This window comes from Schistocerca nitens, chromosome 3 (assembly GCF_023898315.1).
Source record: "Schistocerca nitens isolate TAMUIC-IGC-003100 chromosome 3, iqSchNite1.1, whole genome shotgun sequence".
Lineage (NCBI taxonomy): Eukaryota > Metazoa > Arthropoda > Insecta > Orthoptera > Acrididae > Schistocerca > Schistocerca nitens.
Genome location: NC_064616.1, coordinates 848,789,468 through 848,816,766, shown reverse-complemented (window position 1 = coordinate 848,816,766; position 27,299 = coordinate 848,789,468). Strand labels below are relative to the sequence as shown.

The 27,299-nt window shown below is 44.2% G+C and overlaps 1 protein-coding gene across 1 annotated transcript in view; it reads right to left on the bottom strand.

The window, feature by feature from the left end:
• The window catches only part of LOC126248873 (uncharacterized), a 1,116,592-nt gene that overhangs the window by 549,241 nt on the left and 540,052 nt on the right, over window positions 1–27,299 (bottom strand). Inside the window, exon 3 of the mRNA XM_049950319.1 lies at window positions 2,516–2,645. Coding sequence (XP_049806276.1) covers window positions 2,516–2,645 — 130 coding nt within the window. The remainder of the gene's footprint in view (window positions 1–2,515; window positions 2,646–27,299) is intronic.

Here is a 27,299-nt window from a genome sequence, read left to right as displayed (position 1 = left end):
GGTCGGTGATTAGGAGACGAGTTTCTGGCGGAAGTAAAGATGTGAGGACAGGTCTTGAGTCGTGCTTGGGTAGCTGAGTTTGTAGAGCACTTGCCCGCGAAAGGCAAAGGTCCCTAGTTCGAGTTTCCGTCCGGCATACAGTTTTAATCTGCCAGGAAGTTTCATCTCGCAGAGTGTTCGTTTGCGGACTTATGTTCAGTGAGACTTTTCTGCTTCTAGTATCTCATGCTTTCAATTGTATGTGTTTACGCCATTAATTATGATACATCCTGCAATCCATCGCCTGTGGTCGTACATTCGGGACAGCAGTAGTCTTCTTCCGATATTTAGGCTGATCGTACTGCAAGCTTCAAGATGAGTCGGTGACCAGTTGACAAAATACGCAATATGTGCACTTACTGCACATAGTTGTGTCACGTACTTTCAGTTCAGTTTCTTACATACCCTGAAGAGGACTGTACGGTTATCTACCGAAACATCTCCAGAAGAAATAGTGCTGTGCCAGATGCATGCGCGAAGAATGATGTAATATGTCAAAATTATCTCATTAATTAAGATAACAATGATTTCTACCTTACATGCAAGTACTTACTTTCAACTTTGGTCTACGGAAGTTCCTCCAAAACTGAGACAATGTGAATAACATTTGTGTACCTCTTTGTGTACACTGCAGATACGTTCTTGGTTAAAAGTGGGATGATGACATATTCATTCACTGCGTCACCTAATGCAAGTGATATTGAATACGGAATCATTTTAAACAAAGAACTAAATGAAAATCTATGACAGTCAGATAACGCCACTGTGGAGGTTGAGGAAATGTCCTGTAATTTAAAGTCGTGTATAGCTGTGTTGCGGTATGCAGCTGGGTATTATATTTACCACTGTAGGTAAACATGCCATATCATTGAATGAGAGACACCTGAGACAATTACTGCAGCACGCCACGTTTAACGTTTGGGTCGATGTCGTTATCTTTGAGCACACGCTTTATGTGACAATGGATGGTGATGATGCCATCTTGGGACATAAAAACCAGACGATGTTCATTTGAGACATATCAAAGCAGTTATTAGTGTCCATAAAAAGATAGTATAGAACGAATATTGCTTAAAAATTAAAACATATACACAAAATATAAAATAGTTATCAAATCATGCAAAGCTACATTCACTTTCACAATCACGAAAAACATAGAATGAAATGAGTAACTATTTATATAGATAGCCTTTATATGAAAGCTCGCATTTAAATAATAAAATAGAATTAACTTAAAAGCTCTAAATTAATAAAGCAGAAAACCTTGCCTCGATAATCACTCATAAAAATTGACAAACGTGTAATTCTGAATAGCCAATACGTAATTGCAACTTATTCGATTTTTAACGTCAGTTGCCATTGTTTCTCTGAAAATAGCTACACACCTGAAAAACCTTTAATATGCAATCACCAAAACGTGCGAAGCAAAACACAGAGTAATGCAAAAGTAGAGTAATGTGGTTGCCGTCATTGTAGAAACAGCTCAGCTGGAATCATTGTGCTACACTTTCATCGCATTCAGTGAAGCCATATTACTAAAAATGCATATCGACCAATTCTTCATTAGTAAACGGATCTGCACTACTGTGTATCGTTGTTAACGTACAACTAACACTGACAAGAAATAAATCCGGCACAGTATAGGGCAATAATGAAAAGGAGCCTGAGGACGAAAAGTAAAGTGGGTGATTTGTTGTCAACAGCAAGAGAAGTGAGTGAATAAAACAAGATTGTTTCCAGACGAGACACATGGCACATACTATCGAAATTTAGACCCTTGCTCAGATATTTTCAGCGTATTACGTACACGAACATGGGGGTAAGAAATCAAGCGAAATGCAATTACTCTCTCATGGTCCACTAGAGAGCACAGTACTTTACATCATGGAATGTAGCTCCACGGTTAGCTAGTTACCAGTTTTAGTATATTTTCGGTTTTATTTTGAATGGTTATTAGTTGGGGATTCAAGGTTAGTTTTTCATCTAATGTTAGTCCAAGGTATTTTAGAGTCCTAATTCAGTGAATTAGACGGATGTGGTTTGTTGAGTAAAAGCGTAAATATAGTGAAGGATATCATTATGTGTTAGAGGGAGGTGTAGGTGTAGAGTGGTAGTAATGTGTATAGGAGTGGTAGTGTACCAGTGTTGGGACTAGAGAGAAAACTTCAGAATTTAGGGAGTCGAGTTTGCTGACAGTGTAGGATGAACAGGGGTGTTCAACTTACTGAGAAGTGGGAATGAGATGATACGGTAAAGAGAATCTAACAGGGGGAAGGTATCCAGTCAGTAGCTTTATTTTTGGTAATAAATAGCTATTTTTTTAGATGTATTCTGGCAGATTATAGACCAAACCACTTGAACTGGAGGAGGTGAGTACTCGTTTTGTCTTCCTAATATACTGTCTCGCACTCTCTGTACTTTGTTTAACTCTTTGCATTAAAACGAGAACTTGTGTAGAAGTGTTCAGGGCACTCACCCCGCGCGGCGCCGCGCCCTCTCGCGTGCCAGCTTGGCGCGCCGACGCAGACAGCAGATGACGAGCAGCGCCAGCAGCGGAAAGCCCAGGATGCACGACACGATCGGGATCACCACCGTCTCCGGTGACACTGCAAAACAAACACGCTGCACCTTCCCACACTCCCAGTTTCGTTCCTGCTTATTACTTTGTCTATGTGTATGAGTGATTTTGCGTAAATTACAACAGCTTCAACTAATCACCGAAATAACCAGCAGTCTACTCAAATTCAGCTCAGTAACTTCATCCCATAATTAACTGCAATAGCTAAAAATCAAGTCAAACCTTCCCCCTTCCTATCAACTACGTCCGTCTGATCGGGTCCTTTCTTTCCCAACGTCCTTCCTATGTCACCATCCATAACACGGATTCCTACACATTCTACCCCTCCGCCAGTGTGCCCCAAGGTTCCGTCTTCTCCCCTCTTCTATACCTTTTGTATACGGCGGACATGCCGCCACCTCCCCCCCCCCTCCCGCATCCACCTTCTCCAGTACGCTGATGACACCGCCTTCCTTGCCCTTGCCCTCGCCCCCACCCTGCAACGCTCCCAACACCTTCTCCAGTCCCATCTTGACCGGTTCACCGCTTGGTGTAACCAGTGGTTGCTCAAGGTCAATCCTTCCAAGACCCAGGCGATCATTGTAGGCAAAACCACCCCTTCCTTCCGTCTCCTCGACTTCTATCTCACCATTTATGGCCATCCTATCACCCTCACCCCCACCCTTAAGTACCTTGGCGTCACCCTTGACCGTCGCCTCTCTTGGACCCCCCGTCTCCGGACAATCCAAGCCAAGGCACGCTCCCGACTCCATCTCCTCAAGCTCCTTTCTGGCCGCACATTGGGTCCGGACCCCTCCACCATCCTCCACACCTAAAAATCCCTTATCCGCCCTATCCTCTGCTACGTTCATCCTGCCTGGATCTCCGCCCCTCCTACCTTTTACAAATCCCTTCAAATCCTAGAACGCCATGCGCTCCACCTCGCCTATCGCGTCTCCCCTCCCCACGCGGATCCTATATGCCCTTATTCCGTTCCCACACCTCCTTCTTATACTCGAATGGATACGGATCCTCTACACCTCCCGCAAACTTGATCCCCCTCACCCACTTGTCTCTCCCATCTTCTCCCGCCCCGTCCACTGCTGTGCCTGCATTCCCACATCCCACCTGCTCTCCATCCCTCCACTCTCCATACCCTTGCCCAAGGTAGCTTCCGCCAACTCCCCCTCACTGTTGATGCCCTCATCCCCTCCATATACCCCTCCTACCAACTTTGATCTTCCTCTACTGCACCCTGTGTTTTTCCCCGAGGGCACCCTCTCTCCCTTCTCTCCCTCTTCCCTTCCTCCCTCCCTCCTCCCACCAGGCTTCCCCTACCCCCTACCTTCTTTCCTCCCCCTCCCATTTCCTCTGCCACTGGCATCTACACACTCCCCTCTCCCTCCTCCCCCCATTTTTTCCGCTTTTGGCAGTCTCCGGACTCGTATACGTATAGTGAACTTTCGCGCGCCGGAGATGATCGCCTAGTGTTTGTGTGTGCCGTCGTGTTCGTGCTCAAGTGTTCCAGTGTTTAATCGTTTGTGCTCCAACGTTCGCGTGTGTCATCTGTCATCTCTGTGCATGTCCACATGTCTGAACATTTTTATTTTGGACTCTGCGCCCGTGAATGTCTCCGTGTGTTTCAATTTTATATGTCTACGTATATATCCACCATGTCTGTTCTGCGATTGTCTTCTTTTGTATCATTAGTTTCATCTGTGGCCGAAGAACCGCGTAGTATGTCGCTGCTGGCCTACCTGTATCAGGTGTAAAATTAACAATAAAGAAAAAAAATCAAGCTCGTCAAGACCCAGTGAATACTCTTTCAGTCTCCCATATTTTCATCTCTGCATCCTAATAATGCCATACGCTATATTAATACACTATATTCGGGACTAACTGCGCGCTTCAAACTAACCTGGTTATGTGATGTAGTAGACCATCTACCGAAAGTCCACATAGACTAAAACTACTTACAGGACCCAAATGGGCATTACAGCCTTGCAACTTCCTTATCTGACCCATCCTCATCTACACCAACATAGCTTGGCTCTCCACATCTACAAGATTTCACCTCTCCTTAAACGTTTTTAGGCGATGCATTCCACACCACCTTCTGTATCTTTCTTTTTTCTGCAGCACAAAATCTTCATACTATTCAAATTCCTTCCCGTCCTCAAAGTCATTGAACATTTCACTGAATTATGTATCTTCTGTATACTCATAGCTATATCTTCTGTATACTCATAGCTTCCTCATCCTAACCATCCTACCGATCCATACCCTCCGCCACGCACCATAAAGTAGCCTGCGGAGTAGAGACGTTTTTGGAGATATAGAACATTTTTAGCCCTGGACCACTACAGTGTCAGCGCTAACATAACTTCTATCCGAGGGAAACCTTAGAAGATTACCTTTGCCTCAAAACAGTACCCATTCCACCAACTACAGTCGTAGCTCATAAGCTCCTTTCATCAATGATCAAAAAGAGATCCCCCTTCCCATTTCAGTCATCCCTGTCTAGCCTCCAACTCCTGCTCTCATACTTCCCAGTGCTTAACAACAATCCCCGCTCTTCAGACATAGTGCTCCATCCATACTACACCTCATTCCACCGTTCTCCTTAAATACCCTTACCACATTTATCGCAAGGTAATCAGTCAGACACAAGAACTCGTCAGAAGCATTGTTTGCTCCTGTTTTACAGCCTATTGCCGCACCCCATAAAATCTTCAGATCTTCAGAGAAAGCAGTACTTCACTCATTCGCACAACATTGATATTGTACAAGGGAGTGAATGAGGAGCGCCGTAGCCTTGGTGGGCATGTAACTAACTACTCTTTTGTGCTACTGTACACAATGCACTTGAAATACAGAAACAAATTTTAAAGTTGCATTCATTAGTATTTTTAGATAATTCATAAAATTGTATTAAGAAGTCTGAAATTAGTTAGCTTATTTTAAGTTACAGATAGTGTGCGTCTGTAGTGAGAAGATACATTGTGTAAAAGTACTGCAGCCGCTCGCCCATAAGGTTTTTTTAAATATTACTACCATTTAAAAAATCTTGGAATGTAATAAGAAGTCCAAATGGATCTGAGCACTATGGGACTTAACATCTGTGGTCATCAGTCCCCTAGAACTTAGAACTACTTAAACCTAACTAACCTAAGGACATCACACACATCCATTCCCGAGGCAGGATTCGAACCTGCGACCGTAGCAGTCGTACGGCTCCGGACTGAGCGCCAAGAACCGCGAGACCACCGCGGCCGGCGAGTAATAAGAAGTATAGAGGATCACGTTAAATGAGTAATATGACTAGATACCTGAAGATACACACTACCGTAATTGTACAAGTGGTTCCATAGTGTGTCCCTTCTAATTTTTATTTCATACGCATAACCATTAACGTTAAAAGATGATGATGATGTTTGGTTTGTGGGGGGCTCAACTGCGCGGTTATCAGCGCCTGTAAAAATTCCCAACCTGTGCTCAGTCCAAACTCGCCACTTTCATGAATGATGAGGACAACACAAACACCCAGTCACCTCGAGGCAGGTGAAAATCCAACGTTAATAGAGTCACAATATCATAACTGTACACGTGGATCAATAGTGTGTGACATTTTGTATGTTTTCTGTATCTATTTCCATTAACATTAAAAGAAAACATTGAACTTATGACGAACATATCATGTAGATGATTTATTTTTCGAGCAGTAGAGGACATCTACGAGAGCCGCTCAGGATTTCTCTGCATCTCTTGCCTCGGGTTCTCTGGGTGATACAAATGCAGGTTCAACTGTTTTGGATAGCCTTTGGGTTAGGGACAGTGTGTGTACCCAACAGAAGGATCGTCTAACTGTGATTATCCTACAGCGTAGCGTGAATATTTGAAAACTACACACTTCTTCCAGCTTAGGCAAATGGAGAAAATCGGTTGGTCCTTTTTGCATTAGGTATGGTCTACGGTGCTCCTTAACGGATTTATGGAGGCAGAATTTAGTTCATGGGTGGTTCTTGAGAATGCCCGAAAAAAGCGTTTTTAACTATTTTTCGCCTTCAGAAACGGATATCTAAATAAGAAAGCGTAGTAAAGTTCTCAGATCTTGACGGTATAATTTTCAGATATTTATCTAGCCGTTCATTCTTTCTGTTTTCAAAAATATTTATCCGTTATCGAGAACCCCCCCCCCCAAAAAAAACTTAGTTTTTGGGAACAAAGCCGCGCCGCGCTTTTCAAGACGGTTATGCACAGCAAAATGCTGTAATTTTTGTGATGTATTGCTACGATCCAGATCTCGTGCAACTTTGAAAATTTTCTTGATATCTTTATCCATTTCCGACACACAGAGGTTCAAAGTTAACATACTTGTTCACTTTTAATACGCACGTAACATCCGGAGTGAGGCGAAAAAGTAGTTTATAAAGTGGCGTAGGCGAATAAATATGGTGTAAAGTGTCTCCATCACCATCCGAAGGATTCTGGGAACCTTATGTTGTAGTACTGAAGCACGCGCAAAACTTTTGTGTCCATATAATCCGGACTGCGGTATAAAATTTGTTTCAATTTCACAAAGGTAACAATCAAAATTTTACTGACCCATAACGTTCTTTTCACATGAGTGTCGTGCCCTGCAGGGAAAAGGAGGGAACCTGAGGAAAAATGCCCCTATTGGACCAAAAAAAAAAAAAAGGCGAATATGTTCTTGTTTAAAAGAATGTGACTCAAAAGTGAGGTGCCAGCTGCCTCATTCTACCTTCATCGGCACATTATAAATTTTCCCAAAAATTTGGATGCAAACAATTCGCACTGTTACATGCTGAGAGACAAGGAGACAGTGGCACTGTGAAAGAGATGGAAAAGTAATAAATACCGGAAGTCAGTAAACAATGATAGTGGTATGGAAAGAACGAAGGAGAGAATAACAGCGTGAGAGAAAGAGAAGGACACAGTGTCAGTAGAACATAGTCGATAGTGACGGAACAATGACAGGAACATACTGAAGAAGACAATGTCGGTGAGAGAGGAATAAAGCGAAGGAGAAAGTGAAAGAGGGTGAGAGCAAGTGATAATGAGATACAGAGTCTATGGCAGTGACAACGAGGAAGAGAGAGATAGTAACAGTGAGAAGAAACAGCAGCAGTGGCAAAAAATGAATGACATAGTTGCAGTAAGAGAGAGTAAGAGGGAGACAGTGACAGTGAACAGAACGAAGGACACTGTGGCTAGTAGACAGTGACAGAGAGATTCAGAGTGATAATGACAATGAGCTGGGTTGATGAGTGAGAATGGGCAAGAGAATGAACGGGTATGAGCGGCTTAACAGCGATGGACTAGCAGGTGTGAGCGAGATACAGTTGGAGGAGCTTGTGGGAGTGAAAGGTGAAGTGCATATTAAAAAATGCGCGAATATGTTCGCATGCCAAAATTTTGGGGAAAATTTTTAAAGGGACTGAGGAATGTAGAATGAGGCAGCTGCTACCCCACTTCTCAGCCCGCGTCTTATAAACAGGAGCATATTAGCCTTTTTCGTACTTCGATAGGAGTATTTTTCCACCAGTAATGAAACGTGTTTATAAAATGCCACCAAAAATATTAAAATATCTATCCTGTGCGAAGTCAATGTGATCGTTAGTAGCTTACGCTGGCAACTTCCCGTACAGGATGAGTCACTTAGAACTTGCACTGCAAATATTGCGAAAATGGGAAGTGTTAAAAAAAATGGCTCTGAGCACTATGGGACTCAACTGCTGAGGTCATTAGTCCCCTAGAACTTAGAACTAGTTAAACCTAACTAACCTAAGGACATCACAAACATCCATGCCCGAGGCAGGATTCGAACCTGCGACCGTAGCGGTCTTGCGGTTCCAGACTGCAGCGCCTTTAACCGTGGGAAGTGTTGTTGATGTGCGGTTTTCACAGAATGGGTTGGTAGTCCAGGGCTCTTATTGTTAGCCGATAAACAGACTGTAATAATATTTGAAATGTATATTGTTTGTGCAAACATGCACTTTTTTCAAATGGAGCAATGCCTATTGACAATAAAAAACTAAAAGTAATTTAAACTAGAATGTCAGTAGTGTTCGTTCCAGTATTCTAGTGCGAGTCGTTTACGTGATTTCGCATTTTTAACAGTTTCTACACGAATACTTGTTTGTGCCACTCAGGCTGCGTAATTGTTAGTAGGATGTTGTTATACTTTTGTGCTCCTTGAGTGTATTCCAACTTACTAGTCAATTAATGCGTAACAGTCCAAGCAGTATGTCGTGAGTGGACGACATGATTTACCAATGCAGGGGGAAATTAATGTTCTTGCTGCTGTTGCAGTTGATCCGCACATTAGCCTCTTCGCAACCGCATGAGAAAGTGGCATGAGTCAGGGAAGTGTCCTAGGCATTCTGCATCGAGATAGCTTCCATCCCTGTCACATCTCTCCTTATCAAGAGCTGCATGGAAACACTTGTGAGAATCATGTTAGGTTCTGTACATCGGCATTATGACCGGATACACCAGATGTATGGTGTATCTTGTTTAGTGATGAATCCACATTTACCAATTATGGCCAGGTAAACCTTTGAAACATGCAGTATTGGTTTTTTGACAACCTCCGTTTGCTTAGTCAGATGGAATGTCACCGTCCATGGAATGTAAACGTGTGATGTGGGATGGTGAACCATCAGCTCCTATGCCCGTTTTTCATAAACAGGACACTGAACGCACACAGGTATAGCAGCCTCCTAATGAGCCATCTTCCATGACGTAAGACGACGTTGCTCTGTTGACTAGGAGGACCCTGTGGTACCAATAACATGGCTGTCAGCCCACAGTGCACGAAGTAATACGACATGTTTTAACGAATTGTATCCAAATCGTTGTATTGGAGCTCTACATTGGCCGGCTCGTTTCCTAGATTTGACTCCTATAAAATCTTTTCTGTGGGAAAAACTATAAGACACTGTCTCCAAGGACATACAAACTATGCCTGATGATACGCAACTAAATATTACTGCAGCCTCCTCGGACATCTCCGCTGAAATGCTAGCACGTGAGCAGCGGTGGTTCCATAGCGGACTGGAAGAGGTGGTCATTTTGAATACAACCTGTGATGGTCAGTTGTCTCATTACTGGTCAGAATCCAAATATGTAATGTATGCACTTGTGTTGCTCTTTAGTGTGTGCCACCACAAGTATTGTCCAAGAGTAGGAGTGGGTACGTTTCAAAATACGATGTCTCGTACACGACTCGAACTAGAATCCTGCAAGAAACACTACTGAAATTCTTATTTACCCTACTTTTAGTTTGTTAATGTCAATAGGTATTGGTCCATTTAAAAAGTGTATGTTTGCACATCAAATACATTTTCTAACACTTTCTATGTGTCTGTTGATTGGCTAACAATACGAGCCCCAGAACCCATTCTGCGAAAACCGCACATAAATCGCACTTCCCATTTCCGCGATATTTACGGTGCAAGTTTTAGGTGATTCACCCTGTATCTCTAATTACTTAACTTTTCCTGTATCAATTCGGTGTATGATTTCTAAATTTTCATTTATGTTAACGACAGTATAATTTTACTTCAAAAGATGAAGGAAGATGTGCCTTGCACGAACGTCGAAGACCTAATTTTTTTTTATTTTTTACTTTATTGTTATTTTAAAACCTGTACAAATCAGGTAGGCTGGCAGCGGCACACTACGCCGCTCTTCAGCCATAGCGTGTACAATAGTGTAAGAACGGAGAATGATAATTAACAAAGTGACGGGCAAAAGAGAGAGGTCACAGAGACACAAAAAACACGGAGTCGTTCACACGTGACGATAACAACACTGAAAACACGTTGGCACGGCGCACAGAACACTGATGAATCCGACGGCACAAGTGAACGTAGTAGTGGGACGGCGGATACCAAAAACACTAAACGACGTCACACACACGAGACACAGAAGGCGATGAGCTCCGGCGCGCGAATGTTCACTATGCGTGTGCGAGTCCGGGGACCTGCCAAGAGAGGAGGAGGAGGAAGGGGAGTGGGAGAGCGAGAGGGGAGAGCAGAGATGCCACGGGCAGGGGAGAAAGGGCGGGAGGGAGGAAGGGGGAGGGGAAGCCCGGGGGAAGAGGGGTGAAGGGAGGGGACGGGGGAAAAGGAAAGAGAAGGGAAGGGAAGAGAAGGGAGGGAGGGTGCCTAAAGGAAAGGACACCGGAAGTGGGGGGTGGGGCAGGGTCAAAGTTGATAGGAGGGGTAGATGGAGGGGAGGAGGACATCATCAGGGAGGGGGAGCTGGCGGAAGCCACCTTGGGAGAGGGTAAGGAGGGTTGAGAGATGGAGACCGGGTGGGACGTGGGAATACAGGCGCGGCAGCGGGCGGGGGTGTGAGAGGATCGGGGAGACGAGCGGGTGAGGAGGGTCGAGTTTACGGGAGGTGTACAGGATCCGTATCCTTTCAAGGAAAAGGAGGAGGTGGGGGAAGGGGATGAGATCATACAGGATCCGCGTGGGGGAGGGGAGACGGATGTGATAGGCGAGGCGGAGAGCATGGCGTTCAAGGATTTTGAGGGATTTATAAAAGGGAGGGGGGGCGGAGATCCAAGCTGGATGGGCATAACAAAGGATAGGGTGGATGAGGGATTTATAGGTGTGGAGGATGGTGGAGGGGTCCAGACCCCACATACGGCCGGAGAAGACCTAAAAGTTTGCCCGTCCTATGTATTCTTTCTTGTGGTGCGATGATGACAGGCACCTCGCCCAACGACACACTGAGCTTTGTTCACTGCCAGATCTCCGTAGACATTCTGCAAGCGGCTATGAGCATCTGCGATGCTCTGGTTTTCCGACAAAAGAAACTCATTGATAGCTCTGTGCTTCGATCGCATCTCCGTTACAGAGGTCATTTTGAAAGCTACGTATAGCGAAGCCACCTATCGGAACTTCAGGAAACTATAGCGGTCGAAGCGGGCATATGACACGGTCTCCCAGAATTCTGCATTTTTTCAACAGAAATCGGACGAGAAACAAAATGTGTTGCATTACTTACTGAATGCCCCTCGTAGCTTTTTCTAATGGAACAATAGTAATTTCTGCTGCTTGTATCTTCGTATTAAAGTGAGGAATTAACGACGTTTCACTCCTCAAAATCCGCTTAGCAGTTTCTGAGAATTAATAATATTTAAAGCTTGGGATTCACCTGTTTTGAATCCCCCCCTTCCGTCCTGTTTTCACCCCACTACACCTCTCCCTACGTCCCCCGCCCCCCCCCCCCGAGTCCTTTTGTATTCCCCTCCTCTGCCTACCCCACTCCCTGTCGCGTCTGCCCAGCGCCCCCCACCCCTCTTATGGGTCCTCCTCCTCCATCAGCTCCTTTCCCAGCTCCCCCCCCCTTTTTTATTTTCCCCTCATCTGTCCAGTTTCCCCCCACCTGCTCTTGGCTATGGTCTGTCACATTTGACAACTTTTTAGTGCAGTGTTCCAGTGACTGTTCAGTGTTGTTTGTCTTTCTCGTGTTGCGAACAGAAACCATGCTGTCGCTGGGTGTGAATTTTATGTCTTTTGCGAACGGAAACCAGACTGTCGCCGTGTTTTTTTAATTGTCTCTATTGTTTTACCTGTCTGCTTTGTATGTATTTTCTTAGCGTCATCATCCCTCTTTGTTTTAAGTTCCACGATTTCTTTTCGCCATGTTACTCTTTAAGTCTCCGATTTTATCACCTGTTTTTATTATTTATTCTCTTCATCTTTCTAACAAAGTCTGTAGGCTGAAGAGCGGCATACTAAGCTGCTGCCAGCCCGCCCCCTTCGGGGGCAATTGAAATTCAATAAAGGAAAAAAAAAACCTGTTTTGAACATGACATAAATAGCAGACTTAGAAAGTCTGTGATTTCATACCCAAATAAGGAAATACGTCATGTCGGATAAGGAGGAAATATTGCGTTGCAGGTATAAAACGGAAACAAAGGAAATGCAGATTTAATTCTGTCTGTCTCGTTGACGTGTGCAGAGCGCTGGCTAGTTTTAAGAAATAAACGTCCTTCAGAAACCAGAGGAACTAGATCTGCTAGTTCTTTATGAAGAATTCCGGAGAAATGCGAAGAGAAAAATTGAGTTGCAAGAACAAAGACATCCCGACAGACGGTACCCAACAAGATTGACACTTCAGCGAATACGCGAAACACTGTTAGCGGAGGGGCACTGGAATATGACGTACAGGCAAAGGAGCAAGCTTGCAACGAGCAAAGCGAATTAAATAGACGTTCTGATAGCTGTTACACATAATCCAGATGTCAGGTCCAGAGAAACTGCGAATGCTTCTGCAATACATAAGCCCAGCGTAGTTCACATTTTGCGAGCAAACAGCTTTTATCCGTATTGTATCTCACTTCACCACCATGTTAACCAACCGGATTGCGAAAACGCATGGAATTCTGTCACTCGGTTCTGATGCAACGTCTGGACAATAGGTTCTTTCTCAAAGTAATTCTCTTCTCTGGTGAAGCTGCCGTCACAAATCTTGGTTGGCTGGTTGTTTGGGGAAGGAGACCAGACAGCGTGGTCATCGGTCTCATCGGATTAGGGAAGGATGGAGAAGGAAGTCGGCCGTGCCCTTTCAGAGGAACCATCCCAGCATTTGCCTGGAGTGATTTAGGGGAATCACGGATAACTTAAATCAGGATGGCCGGATGCGGGATTGAACCGTCGTCCTCCCGAATGCGAGTCCAGTGTCAAACCACTGCGCCACCTCGCTCGGTGGCACAAATCATGCAAAAGCTGAATATATAAATCTGCACTGCGAATCTGCACTGTCGAAGGCAGACTGAATATCAGAGGCAGTGAAGCGTGAACGCTTGGTACAGGAGTGTCGAAGTGTATCCACCAGCTTGCTTACTTCATTGAAGAAACGTTACCAGGGGTGGGGGGGAGGGGGGGGGGTAAGATACGCACAGCTTCTTACCGAACACTTGAAACACGTATATGTGTAGGGTACCACACATTACTAACTTTTGGCTAGGAACGTACACTGAAGAACCAAAGAAATAGGTACACCTGCCTAATATCGTGTAGGTCCCGGCGAACACACAGACGTGCCGCAATACGACGTGGCAAGGACTCGACTAATGTCTGATATAGTGCTGGCAGGAACTGACACCATGAATCCTGCAGGGCTGCCGATAAATCCTTAAGAATACGAGGGGGTGAAGATCTCTTCTAAACAGCACATTGCAAGGCATCCCACATATGCTCAAAATGTTCATGTCTCGATAATTTGGTGGTCAACGGAACTGTTTAAATTCAGAAGAGTGTTCCTGAAGGCACTCTGTAGCAATTCTGGACGTGTGGGGTGTGGCATTGTCCTGCTGGAATTGCCAAGTCCGTCCGAATGCACAATGGTGATGAATGGATGCAGGTGATCAGACAGGATGATTACATACGTGTCACCTGTCAGGGTCGTATCTAGACGTACCAGGGGTCGCATATCACTCCAACTGCACACGCCGCATGTCATTACAGAGCCTCCACCAGCTTGAACAGCCCCCTACTGACATACAGGGTCCATAGATTCATGAGGTTGTCTCCATACGCGTACACGTCCATTCGCTTGATACAATTTGAAACGAGACTCGTCCTACCAGGCAACATGTTTCCAGTCATCAACAGTCCAATATCGGTGCTGACGGGCCTAGGCGAGGCGTAAAGCTTTGTGCCGTGCAGTCATCAAGGGTAAACGGGTGGGCTTTCGGCTCAGAAAGCCCATATCGATGATGTTTCGTTGAATGGTTTGCACGCTCACACGTATTGATGTCCCAGCATTGATATCTGCAGCAATTTGTGGAAGAATTGCACTTCTGTCACGTTGAACGATTCTCTTCAGTCGTTGTTGATCCTTTGTTTCAGGATCTTTTTCCGGTCGCAGCGATGTCGAAGATTTGATGTTTTAGCGGATTCCTGATATTCACGGTACACTCGTGAAATGGTTGCACGGGAAAGTCCCCACTTCATCCCTACCTCGGAGATGCTGTGTCCCATCGCTCGTGCGCCGACTATAACACCACAAGCAAACTCACTTAAATCTTTATAACTTGCCACTGTAGCAGCAGTAACCGATCTAACAACTGCGCCAGACGCTTGTTGTCTTACATAGGCATTGCCGACCGCAGCGCCGTATTCTGCCTGCTTACATATCTCTCTATTTGAATACGCACGCCTTGGCCCTTCAGTGTATCTTGGTTAGGAAAGCCTTCACAGATGTCTTTCCTGGGTACTGGATAGCATGTGAAAGTGTTATCAGTTTGCCATCATGTTCGCTTGATTTGATTCCAGTGGAATATTTTCTCTATGTACAAATTCCGACGACTCAATAGGATTTAAAACAACACATTGTAGCAGTATGTGTAATGATTTCGAAGGAATTTCTACCTCATCTGGAGATGTTCTTGCACCAGAAACTGTAGACGTGTATTGCAGTCGTCAGTGAGCAGTGTAAGTGTGTATCTTGATACTAAACTCAAGACATGAACTTTTTGTTTAACATCCTTTACAAGTCACTTCCCTGTTTATTTATCCTGACCATGGGTGTAAATTTATTCTCTTCCGTCAGATGTGTGCTGTTATTGCAGTTACTCGTAATTTCATTGCTACTCTGAATGAGGTATTTTGCTCCAACTGATTACTCCTGTGTAGAGTCCTTTCTGTGGCATCTAATAGTTTCAAAATTCCCCCACAAAATATATTGTTCCTTATATCACTCTGGTTTTGGCATGGTTAACATTGCCTCAGGAAAAGGATACGAAATGCATTAAATGTATTCGCAATTGCGATTATCGTCAACCATCAGCTGTAGAATGGAATGACGACAATTGAAATTCCACAGAACCGGGACACGAACCCGGATTTCCCACTTACCATTTGGCTATCCGTAAGCGACTCAGGGGCGGACCAAAACTTCCAAATTTGTGCAAAAGGGTAATGCGACCGCTCTCGACAAACGGGAAATCTGGTTTAAGTCCCAGTCCAGCACGAATTTTCATTGTCGTCATTCCATTCTACAGATGTTCATTGGCCAAAGTCGCTATCGCGAATATATTTAATGTATTTCGTATCGGCTGAAGTCGCCGCAGTGTCTGTTCCTTTGGACATACATTCATGTCCAAAGCCGCTTTGTTCTTCAGAATAACACAGGCACTGCAATGTCGAAATGATGAGAAAGTCTACACGAGTTGCTTGTTCTTATCTCACTAAGAGCGGCCATAATATTTGAGCCTGCTTGTTACATCCAGAATTTTAGTCTGACATACTTGCAGTCTTACAATGCTACCTCGAAGTATGTGATAAAAGGTAAGGGATTCAACTTCCGCTAGGGAACGATAATGTGGAATTTACAAGAGCAAAAATATTAAACCTTTCCTAGAATTATTATTCCATGACAGCCTTCTTGTGGAAACCAACACCAAAATATTAACTTTATTCATCCCATCAACTTTTCAGTTTCTTCACCCTCAACTTTAAGTTTCATCAACAATGAGATCAGTGTCCTTCAGTGATTTATCACTAACTCATTTTGAATGACCTACATTCCCTTTATCAATCGTCTGAATATTATCATTGTGACAATAGAAGGTAGATTGCATATTATTCATGTTTGCACCTTTTATTTTGCTCAAACTATTTGGCAAAATACCCGTTATTTATGCCCCTTATAGCTTTACAGTTTCAATATTATCCACATTATTAGTATTGGGGCAAGGGTGATTCTGGCCCAAAGTACTGTTATCCAAGATGGCGGCTATGACATCATCATATATGGCGGCTTTTGGCGTGAAGTTTGAAATCTGGCAGGAAGATAGGTCAATTGGGCTACCTCCACTAACCCGCCCCCCTCCATTTCCCACCACCAGAAAAATAGCGGAAGTTCAAATTCCAACAGGATAATGCATCACACCATGGTTACCTGTACTTACCGAAGAAAAATCGCTGGGAGATAGGTCACTTGGGCTACCTTCACTAAACTAAGTCATCCGACTGCCACCTCTTCCTAGGAACTGGCGCCAAGTTTGATTTTTGGTGGTAAAGAAAGGTCAATTCGTGTATCTCTACTAAGTTAAGAAAATGGTGTGAAAGAAAGAACCCTTGGACTACCTCCACTAACCTAAGTCACCTGATCGCCACCTCGTCCTAGGAACTGGCGCCAAGATTGAATTTTGGCAGTAAAAAAAAAAAAAAAAGGTCGCTTAGGGTTTCTCTACCAACCTAAGAAAATTGCGGGAAACAAAGCTCACCTCCACTAAACTATGTCACCCAACCGCCACCTCTTCCTAGGGATTGGTGGGAGAAGGACTCAGCCTACACTGGGCTGGTGGAGAGAGGAAGGAGTGTACTTTATTTATTTTCTAACCATTTATTTAGGGTTGGAGTATATTTATCACTGTGATACAGAACACACACTCTGACATGCAGCAGAGCATACAGACCTGCAAACTACCCCTAACTAGCTTACCTGCCTACTAATGCACACCGAGTGAGGTGGCGGAGTGGTTAGACACTGGACTCGCATTCGGGAGGATGACGGTTCAATCCCGTGTCCGGCCATCCTGATTTAGGTTTTCCGTGATTTCCCCCAATCACTCCAGGCAAATGCCGGGATGGTTCCTCTGAAAGGGCACAGCTGACTTCCTTCCCCATCCTTCCCTAATCCGATGAGACCGATGACCTCACTGTCTGGTCTCCTTCCCCAAACAACTCAACTCAACCCATTAATGCACCTGCTAATTGTAAACTGTCAAAATAACGCATTGCAAAGCCTACAGACCTGCAGAGCAATGGTAAGTAATGCAATAAATTTATGTCCAGAGGGCCAAGCAACTCCTAAATTGTCAAAATAATAATCCATCTAAAAGACTCTGCAAACATGCTTGCTAATTGTCAATTCTTGAAATCATGTACCAGTTTTTATTTAAACAATTAGAGGAATCACTACCATCCAGTGTGTCCACCACGAGGTCTGGACCTGGTACACAGTACCACCACCAGAGTGCGCTGTCGTCCATTTTGTGACGTAATCCAAGATGGTGGGGGGAATTGGCGGGAAAACGACTCTGCCAGTGCTGGTCGTAAGTTTTCATTTTGCAGGCAGTGTCTCCACCACGAGATCTAGACTCCAACTGACCTAATACACAATACGGCCGCCAGAGGGTGATGTTATCCCTCCTGTGACATAATCCAAGATGGTGGTCTGGAGGGGGGAAATGGCGCCCAAATGACTCAGCCTGCACTGGGCTGCTGGAGAGAGTAAGGAAGCAGTGAACTTTATTTATTTTGGAACAATTTATTTAGGGAACGATTTTGAGAGATAGTATATTGATCACACTGATACACAACACATGCTTCAGGTCACACCAACCAGTCCACAGATCTGTCAACTACTCCTGAATAACGCTCTGCAGATGCGCGAACAACTCCTAACTTACCGAAAAAATTTCAGTACAAACCTGCAAACTGCTCCTAAATAATGCAGCACAGTGATGTGTAGACACGCTCAGTACTCGTAAACTGTCCAAATAGTGCATAGCACAGCCTACATACCCGATCGTAAAATAATGCAATCAACATGCACAAGAACTGTCGGCCACCCCCTGTCCACTAGAGCGAGCAGGAGGCTAAGCAGCCCCGTGCAGTGACGTGGCCATCAGCTGTCAAACTACACACAGGTGCCCTCAAGCATGAGGTGGCAATATCCCTTTCATACTTGATACCTGAGAAATTCCACTCAAAATACGTGTTCACCTAGGCACAGTTGCTGACGCGACCGGGTGGGAGCGCAGATGCTCCAGGGGCGCGTGCGCTGTCACAGCCACAAGCTGTCACCGGACGCAGGTGAAAGTTGCTTCTATCTTCGAGTATACAGTCAGTGTTATACTGATGTCACAGAATTCCAAGATGCGCTCACATCAGTCTCATACGCGATACACCTCTGGACAGCATGTGTCCTTACCGTTGATGAGAGAGTAGCACAGAGTGCATTGTTCCTACCTGGTCATGAGAGACACGTCTAACTGTGGTTAACTACCCAGCGTGACTGACGCAATGCCGCGAAGTGCGCGCGTTTAGCTACAAACAATTGGAAGTGCATCTAACAAGGTTCTGAATCTTATGCTGATGTCACACAGCTAAGTAAAATCAGAACCGAGTCGACCTCTCGGAAATTGTATAGTGTCCCAGACATAGTTAACACTCGCTTTCTTGATGTCTGAACTTATATGCACGGAAATTCTTGCCCTGACAGGACCTGTTTTCGAAAATAGCACAAAATAACATCAAATGCAGTCTTCCCCACAGGCCTAAAGTGTTACCATCACATGTTACCCTTCCTGCTTTCAACATACACAAAGGTTCACTCTGCTATGTAGAGACTTGTATATCGCAGCACAAAAGAATGTATTGTGAATGAATCGAGCTTTGTGATTGGCTCTTATCCAATTTATTCCCTGAATTACTGATGTGACCAGTGTGGAAGCACCATCCGCCTTTTCTTTCTTTCTGCAGATTTGACTTTCAGCGGGAAAAAAGCTATTTCACACATATAGGCATATTGCATCAACAGTTAAATCCTGCAAAGTGTCATACATATCGTCAATTATGGAAAGACTTGTACTCAGTTACATTGCTCTCCCACCAAGGACAGGAGCTTGAGTATTAGGACGTGAAACAGAGCTGTGATCCATGAATAAATCACTGTGTACCTTGTCGATGTAGTAAACATACAAAATCACCCCTTTTACACCATTCAACATATACCGCGAAGACAGACAGCACAGTACGTATACTCACTGCACTAGGGCATCCACGCCGGATGAGTGGCCACAGCACCCTCAGTGGATCGAAGTCACTCTCAGAACTGTTGTACAAAGTCTGGCTCGTTTCCCCTCTGTACAAACGCACTACTGTTTCTGGTCCAGACCTGCGTGCTTGCTTGCATTTCTATACCCATCTCCAGACTCTGGGATTGCATGAACATAAGTATTTCCACATCGTTTGCCATAATATTATACCATTTTCGCTGTACTTCCAGATATCAAGCACACAGCAGTATTCTACCAATCGCTTGCGCAACACAATTCCGAATATAAAGACAGGAATTTATTTCTCAACAAACCCCAAACTTTAGTGAGGTGCAGCGTGCTGTTTTACAGGTTTAACCCCCAGATGTTAAAAAAAACTCGAATCTCAGCAACTACTCTATGATATCGTCACAAGCGGTCTTGATTCTACAGGTGCACACAAGTTGATTATTTACAAAATCAATCACTGAATAACTAGAAACAAACAGAGGAAACTGATATTTCCACTCTCGAATACCGATGTCGGTGATGCAACAGATTCCAAATCATCCCTGTAATTTACAAGGCCAACTAAGATCTTTCTCATGTCTAGAGAACATGCTAGATGCACACACCACAGTCGATCTCCTCTAAACTAAATAAACGGGCGAAGTATCGAACATACACCCTGCTGATGGTTGTGGCTCTGTAAATACCCAGTACCCATTCTTATGACTTGACATACTCTTCTCTCTGCTATCGCAGTATTCCACAGCCATCTCCTTTGCACACACAAACACATACTTTATAAACCTGATGCTCAAATACGGAAATATCACGCACCCCCTACTACTTCGTCAATAACTGATCGCTGGCGATATGAAATAATTCTGAGAGAAAAGCAATTATGGGTGGACATGTCTCATACGTTTCTCCTACGAGTGATACCACCGTATCCTAGAAAGAGAGGTTTAACCCCCAGATGTTAAAAAAAAAAACTCGATCCTCAGCAACTACTCTATGTTATCGTCACAAGCGGTCTTGATTCTACAGGTGCACACAAGTTGATTATTTACAAAATCCATAATGGCTCAAATGGCTCTGAGCACTATGGGACTTAAAATATGAGGTTATCAGTCCCCTAGAACTTAGAACTACTTAAACCTAACTAACCTAAGGACATCACACACATCCATGCCCGAGGCAGGATTCGAACCTGCGACCGTACCAGTCGCGCGGTTCCGGACTACAGCGCCTAGAACCGCATGGCCACCGCGGCCGGCACAAAATCAATAAATACTTCTCTCAGTTCTTTATACGTGTAATTCCTTATCTGCACCAAACCATCAGAAATATTCTTATTTAATTCCTTTATTACTCTTATTTCAGTTTTTTTTAATATCACACCACAACATACAAGTCTGTAGAGAAAACTGGTACGTCTCTATTGTCTACAGTTCTTTTTTTACGTGTCAGTACCAAGTAGTCCGATTACATCACCACTGATATTTTTATCCACTCTGGCTACATGCCATTCCCACTACTGCAAAACTTTCTACCCCCATGACTCCTGCTGCAATAAGCAGTTCCTTTTGTTCTTCAAATAACAGGCCCTGTTTCTTGATCCACTTCTTCCTTTTGCTTAAGAGATACATCTGCTAAACATCTTCAGGGTTAAGATAACCTAACTTTTCTTTACATCCCTTCTAATATAAGTATGTGACATACCAGTAGGTAAATCAAAAAACTTCACTACTGTGTTCAAATACCTAAATAGTTGGATCTTGTCACTCCTCTTACTTAACGTAGAAGGCATATTGCAGCCAGTGTTGAAGCGCTGAAAAACTGCTCCAAAATGTGAAATATTTGTTGTCTTAATCGTCTATCGTCAGACGAACTCGAGTATCTTCGAATACACTATATTCATTCTTTTGTTAGGTTATTTACCATAGTAGTTCATACAAGGATCAAATTGTATCTTAGAAATCCAGCTGTCTCTTAGTGCCCAAAAGTCCATTTCCATTTGTATACATATGTACATACGAACAAAAGTTCACTCTATGTCTAAACTCAGGTTGCTATAAGTTATCTTACGAGCTACCGCTGTCTGCCTCAGTGCAGACTACCTTAATTCTTGGCTTGCACTTTAGCAACAGATAATTCGCCCCATGAAGGCTGCTAAAATGATGCTGTGGAACTGGGCATGACCCAGTGAATTACTTCAGCTATCCTCGATCGCACAGTAAGACAAAACATCATTTGTTACATCTTTAAAAAATGTGTATAATTTTTGCCTGGAACAATAAAAATAATGTATCTGGAAACTTCACATAGCATTTCGCAACTGCGTCATCTCACTTTGTGAAACTGGATAAGTTGCCTCGATCCACGGAAATAGTTTTTTACCGTACTGCATTCGAATGACCAGGGAGAAGGGGAACGTGACCTATTGGCTCTTCGTCCGTTATCGAAGGGCCACAAAAGTATACGGCACCAATGTCCATGTTTAAGCCGTCGACGGAGCACCGAATAGTGAAGTGTGTTCTCGGCATAATTTCGTTCTATGAGAAAGAAAGAAGATTGGGGTTTCACTCTTCGTCAAAGAGGAGGTCATTAGAAATGAAGCATAAGCTCGGATTTGGGAAGGCAATCAGTGGTGTCATTTGCAAAGGAGCCATCACAGCATCTGTCTGAAGCGATTTCAGAAAACCACATGAAATCTAAATCTGTGAGGCCTAGCTCGAATTTGAACTGCTGTCCCCCAGAATGCAAGTCCAGGGACTTACCACCGCGCCACGTTGTTCTTTTAGGAGGTACAGGAACTGCTCGTAATGTACGACTACCATTGATAATTGTGTAAGCAATAGGGTGTCGCTACAGCAATTTCAATCTGTTTCACTGTATATAGTGAAGAAAAAAAAGGAAACACTAAATATTTCCATCAATAGAGTGCTTGACGTCCCTGTTCTCGATCCTGAAGAGAAACCCAAATTTTTTTATATTACGCTTCACAGCAGTAGAGGGGCAAGGAGAGAACTATAACCTAAATCCTACTGAGAGGCCATTACGGTGCTCAGGTAATTGTGCATATTGTATTTTGATGATATCAGCTTACGAAAAGGCCATTTTGGGAATACTAAATGATGTCATTGCCCTGTGAATACCTTCCCCAACTCGCCGCACTCCCCCGCCCGCCCCCCGCGCGATCCACCACCAATGACCACACTACTCCACGTTCCTATTGTCGACGTCATCACGTTGTCCGCCAATGGCGTGTAAGCTCCCCACCTATCGAGCAATTCTTTGCTAATGTGATTGCGAGTGTGCTATCATTTATTGTTCAGCATGAAGTAGCGCCACCAGCTTCAACAGCAGCGATCGGCTGGGAAGAAGAAAGCTAGTGGCAAGTATTTGATTTCATATGATTATTGTTTGCAGAAACCACCAGCAAACATTATACTCAAAATATCCACGGGTGTACTGCCGGTCTACAGTGTCCAACGTGCACAATATTTCGGCGATCATACACGTCGCCATCATCAGGTGAACTGACGGACTGAGCTCCTGTGAACGTGCTGGCACGGAGATCCGTACACTATGGCTGCTCAGGGGGAACTGGGTTCGGTCGCGGCGGCGGCCGATATAAATACCCCCCCTCCCCCCCGCCCGCGGCGCGCTCACTACGCCGTCCGCGCCCCGCGCCACGGTCGCGCGGTGGAACAGATTGCGACGGCGTCTGAGATGACGTCGGTGTGATGGCTCTGTCCGCCGTGGTCGTCACAACTATACATTTGCTCGATTTACTCTTGATGAACCCAATCGCTGGTTCCCAAGCCTTGCTAAGATTATAGCCACAGTCACGGTTTATGAGATCGTCATTGGTGCGAATTTCGATGGCCTCTCTAACAACGCTGTCCCAGTATCTCGATGTCTGTACCAGAATCCTCGTGCGTTCATTCTCCATAGCGTGATTTTCCGACAAACAATGTTCAGCGACTGCCGACTTGCTCGGATACATCAGTCGAGTGTGCCTCTGGTGTTCACGGCATCGATCCTCGACGGTACGCATCGTCTGACCAATATACGACTTGCCACATTGACACGGAATCTGGTACACGCCGGCCTTCCTCAAACCGAGGTCATCTTTGGCGCTCCCCACCAGTGCACGAGTTTTATTCGGAGGACAAAACACAGTTCCGACCCGGTGTTTCTTCAAAATGCGGCGATTTTCCCCTAGAGTGCGCCTGTGTATGGGATACACGCAGTGCCTACCTCGTCCCTCGTGATTTCATCCATCTCAACAGGTTGTGCTGTAGTGGGTGGGCGGAGAGCACGTTGAATCTGCCACTCTGAGTACCCATTTTTTCGAAATACAGTTCTCAGATGTTCCAATTCCTGGGGTAGACTCCCTGCGTCAGAGATAGTGCGCGCCCTATGTACTAGAGTTTTAAGCACCCCATTCCTCTGTGAAGGGTGGTGGCAGCTGTTTGCGTGCAAATACAGATCAGTGTGCGTTGTCTTCCGATACACCCCATGGCTTAGGGTGCCGTCAGGCCTTCTCTTGACCAAGACGCCAAGGAAAGGTAGTTTACCCTCCGTTTCAGTCTCCATAGTGAATTTGATGTTGGGGTGTATGGAGTTTAGATGTGTAAGGAAGTCAAGGAAGCCGGCCGCGGTGGTCTCGCGGTTCTAGGCGCGCAGTCCGGAACCGTGCGACTGCTACGGTCGCAGGTTCGAATCCTGCCTCGGGCATGGATGTGTGTGATGTCCTTAGGTTAGTTAGGTTTAAGTGGTTCTAAGTTCTAGGGGACTGATAACCACAGCAGTTGAGTCCCATAGTGCTCAGAGCCTTTTTTTTTTAAGTCAAGGAGTTTATCCATATTATGTGGCCAGATGACGAACGTGTCGTCCACGTAACGGAAAAAGCAAGTAGGTTTCCATTCGGATGACGACAGGGCTTCCTCCTCGAAGTTCTCCATGTACAAATTCGCTACCACCGGTGAGAGTGGGCTACCCATGGCGACTCCCTCCGTTTGTTCGTAGTATTCTCCAATAAAAAGAAAATACGTGGAGGTCAAGACATGCCTAAAAAGTTCAGTGGTCTTCTCGTCAAACTTCCGACTAATCAATTCTAGTGACTCTCGCAGGGGTACCCTCGTGAACAAGGAAACGACGTCAAAACTCACCATGATATCTGACTCACCCAACGTGAAGCTATCAAGGCGTATTTGATTATCAAATACGCCGGGAGAAACTCAAGAATCACAAACATTATACTGCTTCCTTGAACAACTACAAATGAAATACTCTTTACAGACAAACTAATAACTTCATGACATTCTTTGTTTATAGTTAGGTTTTGTTGTTTTTAGCACAGCCCCCAGTGTGGTGCTGGCCAAACTGCTGGACCAAAACACGTAGATGTTCCTGCATGATCAACAGCAGCAGTCTCTCCCCATAGGGTTTCTTCTTTACCTAGTGTCATTGAACTCTGTAGCAACAAAACTGCCACAACAGATAAGAGCCCCTGATAAAGTGCTGGATGAAGACACTCAGATGTTCCTGCCTGAGCCATAGTGGCAGCAATCACTGTCCACATGATGTTTTCCTGACCTGGTGTTGTTCGAACATGCTATAGCACAGTTACAGCACTTACGAGAACTCTAATCCTAGCTAATTCCTACAAGAGTACTGTTGTTCACCACCACATACAATGTGACTGCTAGTCGTTCTAAACGTGTAAATGTAGGCCTAGCACCTCATAACGACTTTTAAGCACTTATAGAACTAGGAAATGTGTGATGTGTCAGTGCTAAAGTGTAGTATGCATTACGTGAGTGGGACTATCTATGTAGTGTGCTGGCATACAGAAAGAAGAAGATGGCGAAGGAGTGTGATGCATCTAAACTCCTATTGATGTTCAAATATTAGGAAATAAGGTGTGCTTAGTCCATATTTATGGTGTTGCAATGCTAAGATTAAGTTCATGAAAGACGACCATATATCCGAGACATTCGAATACTGCGAATTTACAATATCTGTATAGTGCATTAGCAACTGCTACAGACAGACTGAGCTGTAGTTGTCCGTAGGTGGGAGGAGCATACTATGAATTAGTTGAGGATTTTTACAACAGCATAAATATAGACCAAGTCGAGCAATGCATCAGTGCCTGTATTCCTTCGGCACCAAAGTGTGTGTCGAACTATCAAGTCTGTGGAAGCTCAGTTTACGCATGGTATTCCAGTGTATATGCTCACGCCTGATGGACTCATTGCAATACAGGTTGCATTTAAGGCTTATAGAAGACTGTTGTTTCCGAAATGCTGTGCTACAACACGATGATGGTGAATAAATTCATATGTTTGAATAACTGTATATATGAAATTAATCATTGTTATTTCCCCACCCACGCCCTATCCAGCTTTGCTACTTACCAACAAACCAGTGTGCTAGCAGTTAACAGATTAACTTCTGAGTTATTAGTAGGAAGACAAACACTTGTGACTATAAAAGCACATACTTTAAACATATGCTATGTTAACTTTCATCACTGATGACACTGCTGCCATCCATCTGTTTGTCTTTGGCGGAGTCCGCATTATAATTTACACCACCACTTGCAGGCAACTGGTACAGAATACAGTGAGCATGTTATAACTACACTTTTTCGTTGGTATTTAGATATAATAGATTCTGTTGTGACTGTAGTGATACAATTAGATGACATTGTGCACTACACACACACACACACACACACACACACACACACACACACACACACACACACACACACACAGCACCAAAGTCAGCTTCTATCACCTACAAAAGTATTAAACACATACAAGATGAATTTTGTGGACAGAAACAAATTTGTGCCTTTTTCCATAATACTAGCAATTGAGGATGGTTTGCGTGGGGATATAGATGGTGGGGGTTATGGTGGAAGGGGGGGGGAATGTACCCCATCGGTTTTATAATCAAACAACGAGCAAGAGGTGTTTACACAGCCGCGTTTTCTATTGACCTGGTCCTGCATAAATTTTAGATGCATCCAGTTTTTCCACCTATAAAATCACATCAGTCTTATTCTGACCACTGATAGCAGCTGCATCACTGTTAGTCTGAAAGTTAAGTTCGCAAGTAAAGCTATGTATAATGCGCTCTTTGATTGTCAACTATTCTGCACCACAGACAATCGATTTGTAGCAAAGAAACTAGCAATTTGGATGTTGGACAACACTCAAAACAGTGTGCCTGCTTCTGGTGATGTTATTCTGGAGTTCACAGCTCCCTAATAAGAGTTGGACGTAAGTTCTGCAAAACGATTAATGGAAAACTAACATAGTATCTAATCAGTTGGTATGGCCTTGCAGGCAGCACTGAATTGTATTCACTCAGTTATTTCAGCCAAGTGGCGTGTCTGCATGAGGGGCTTGGAGAAAGTGAAGTGGGTTAAGAATTTGTTACTGGTATATGATGTCTATAATACTGTGGATGAGGGCTATCCCTTAATCCCTGCGTTCGGACTGAAAATGTGTGTTGGCAAATATGATCCACTGACTGCTGCGTTCAATATGTAATTATTGAAACAGTGGCAGAGTGTTCGTCGCTTGTGAGCTTCCTAATATGATGGAAATGTTACCTTTCATTATGTTAAAATGAACGTTAGTAAAATAAAGTTTGTTGTCAACCAATGGAATAATAAATTTCTTTTTATGTGAAACCCACATTTATAATGTATAATACTGTGAAATGCGGCACTCCTACTCAACACTCTCCTGTATCAAGCAACCACATACACAGAAATACACACATCAAAAAAAGTATTGCAACACCCCGGTTCCCAGAACTCCTCAAGACAGACGTTGACTGTGGATATTGTATCAC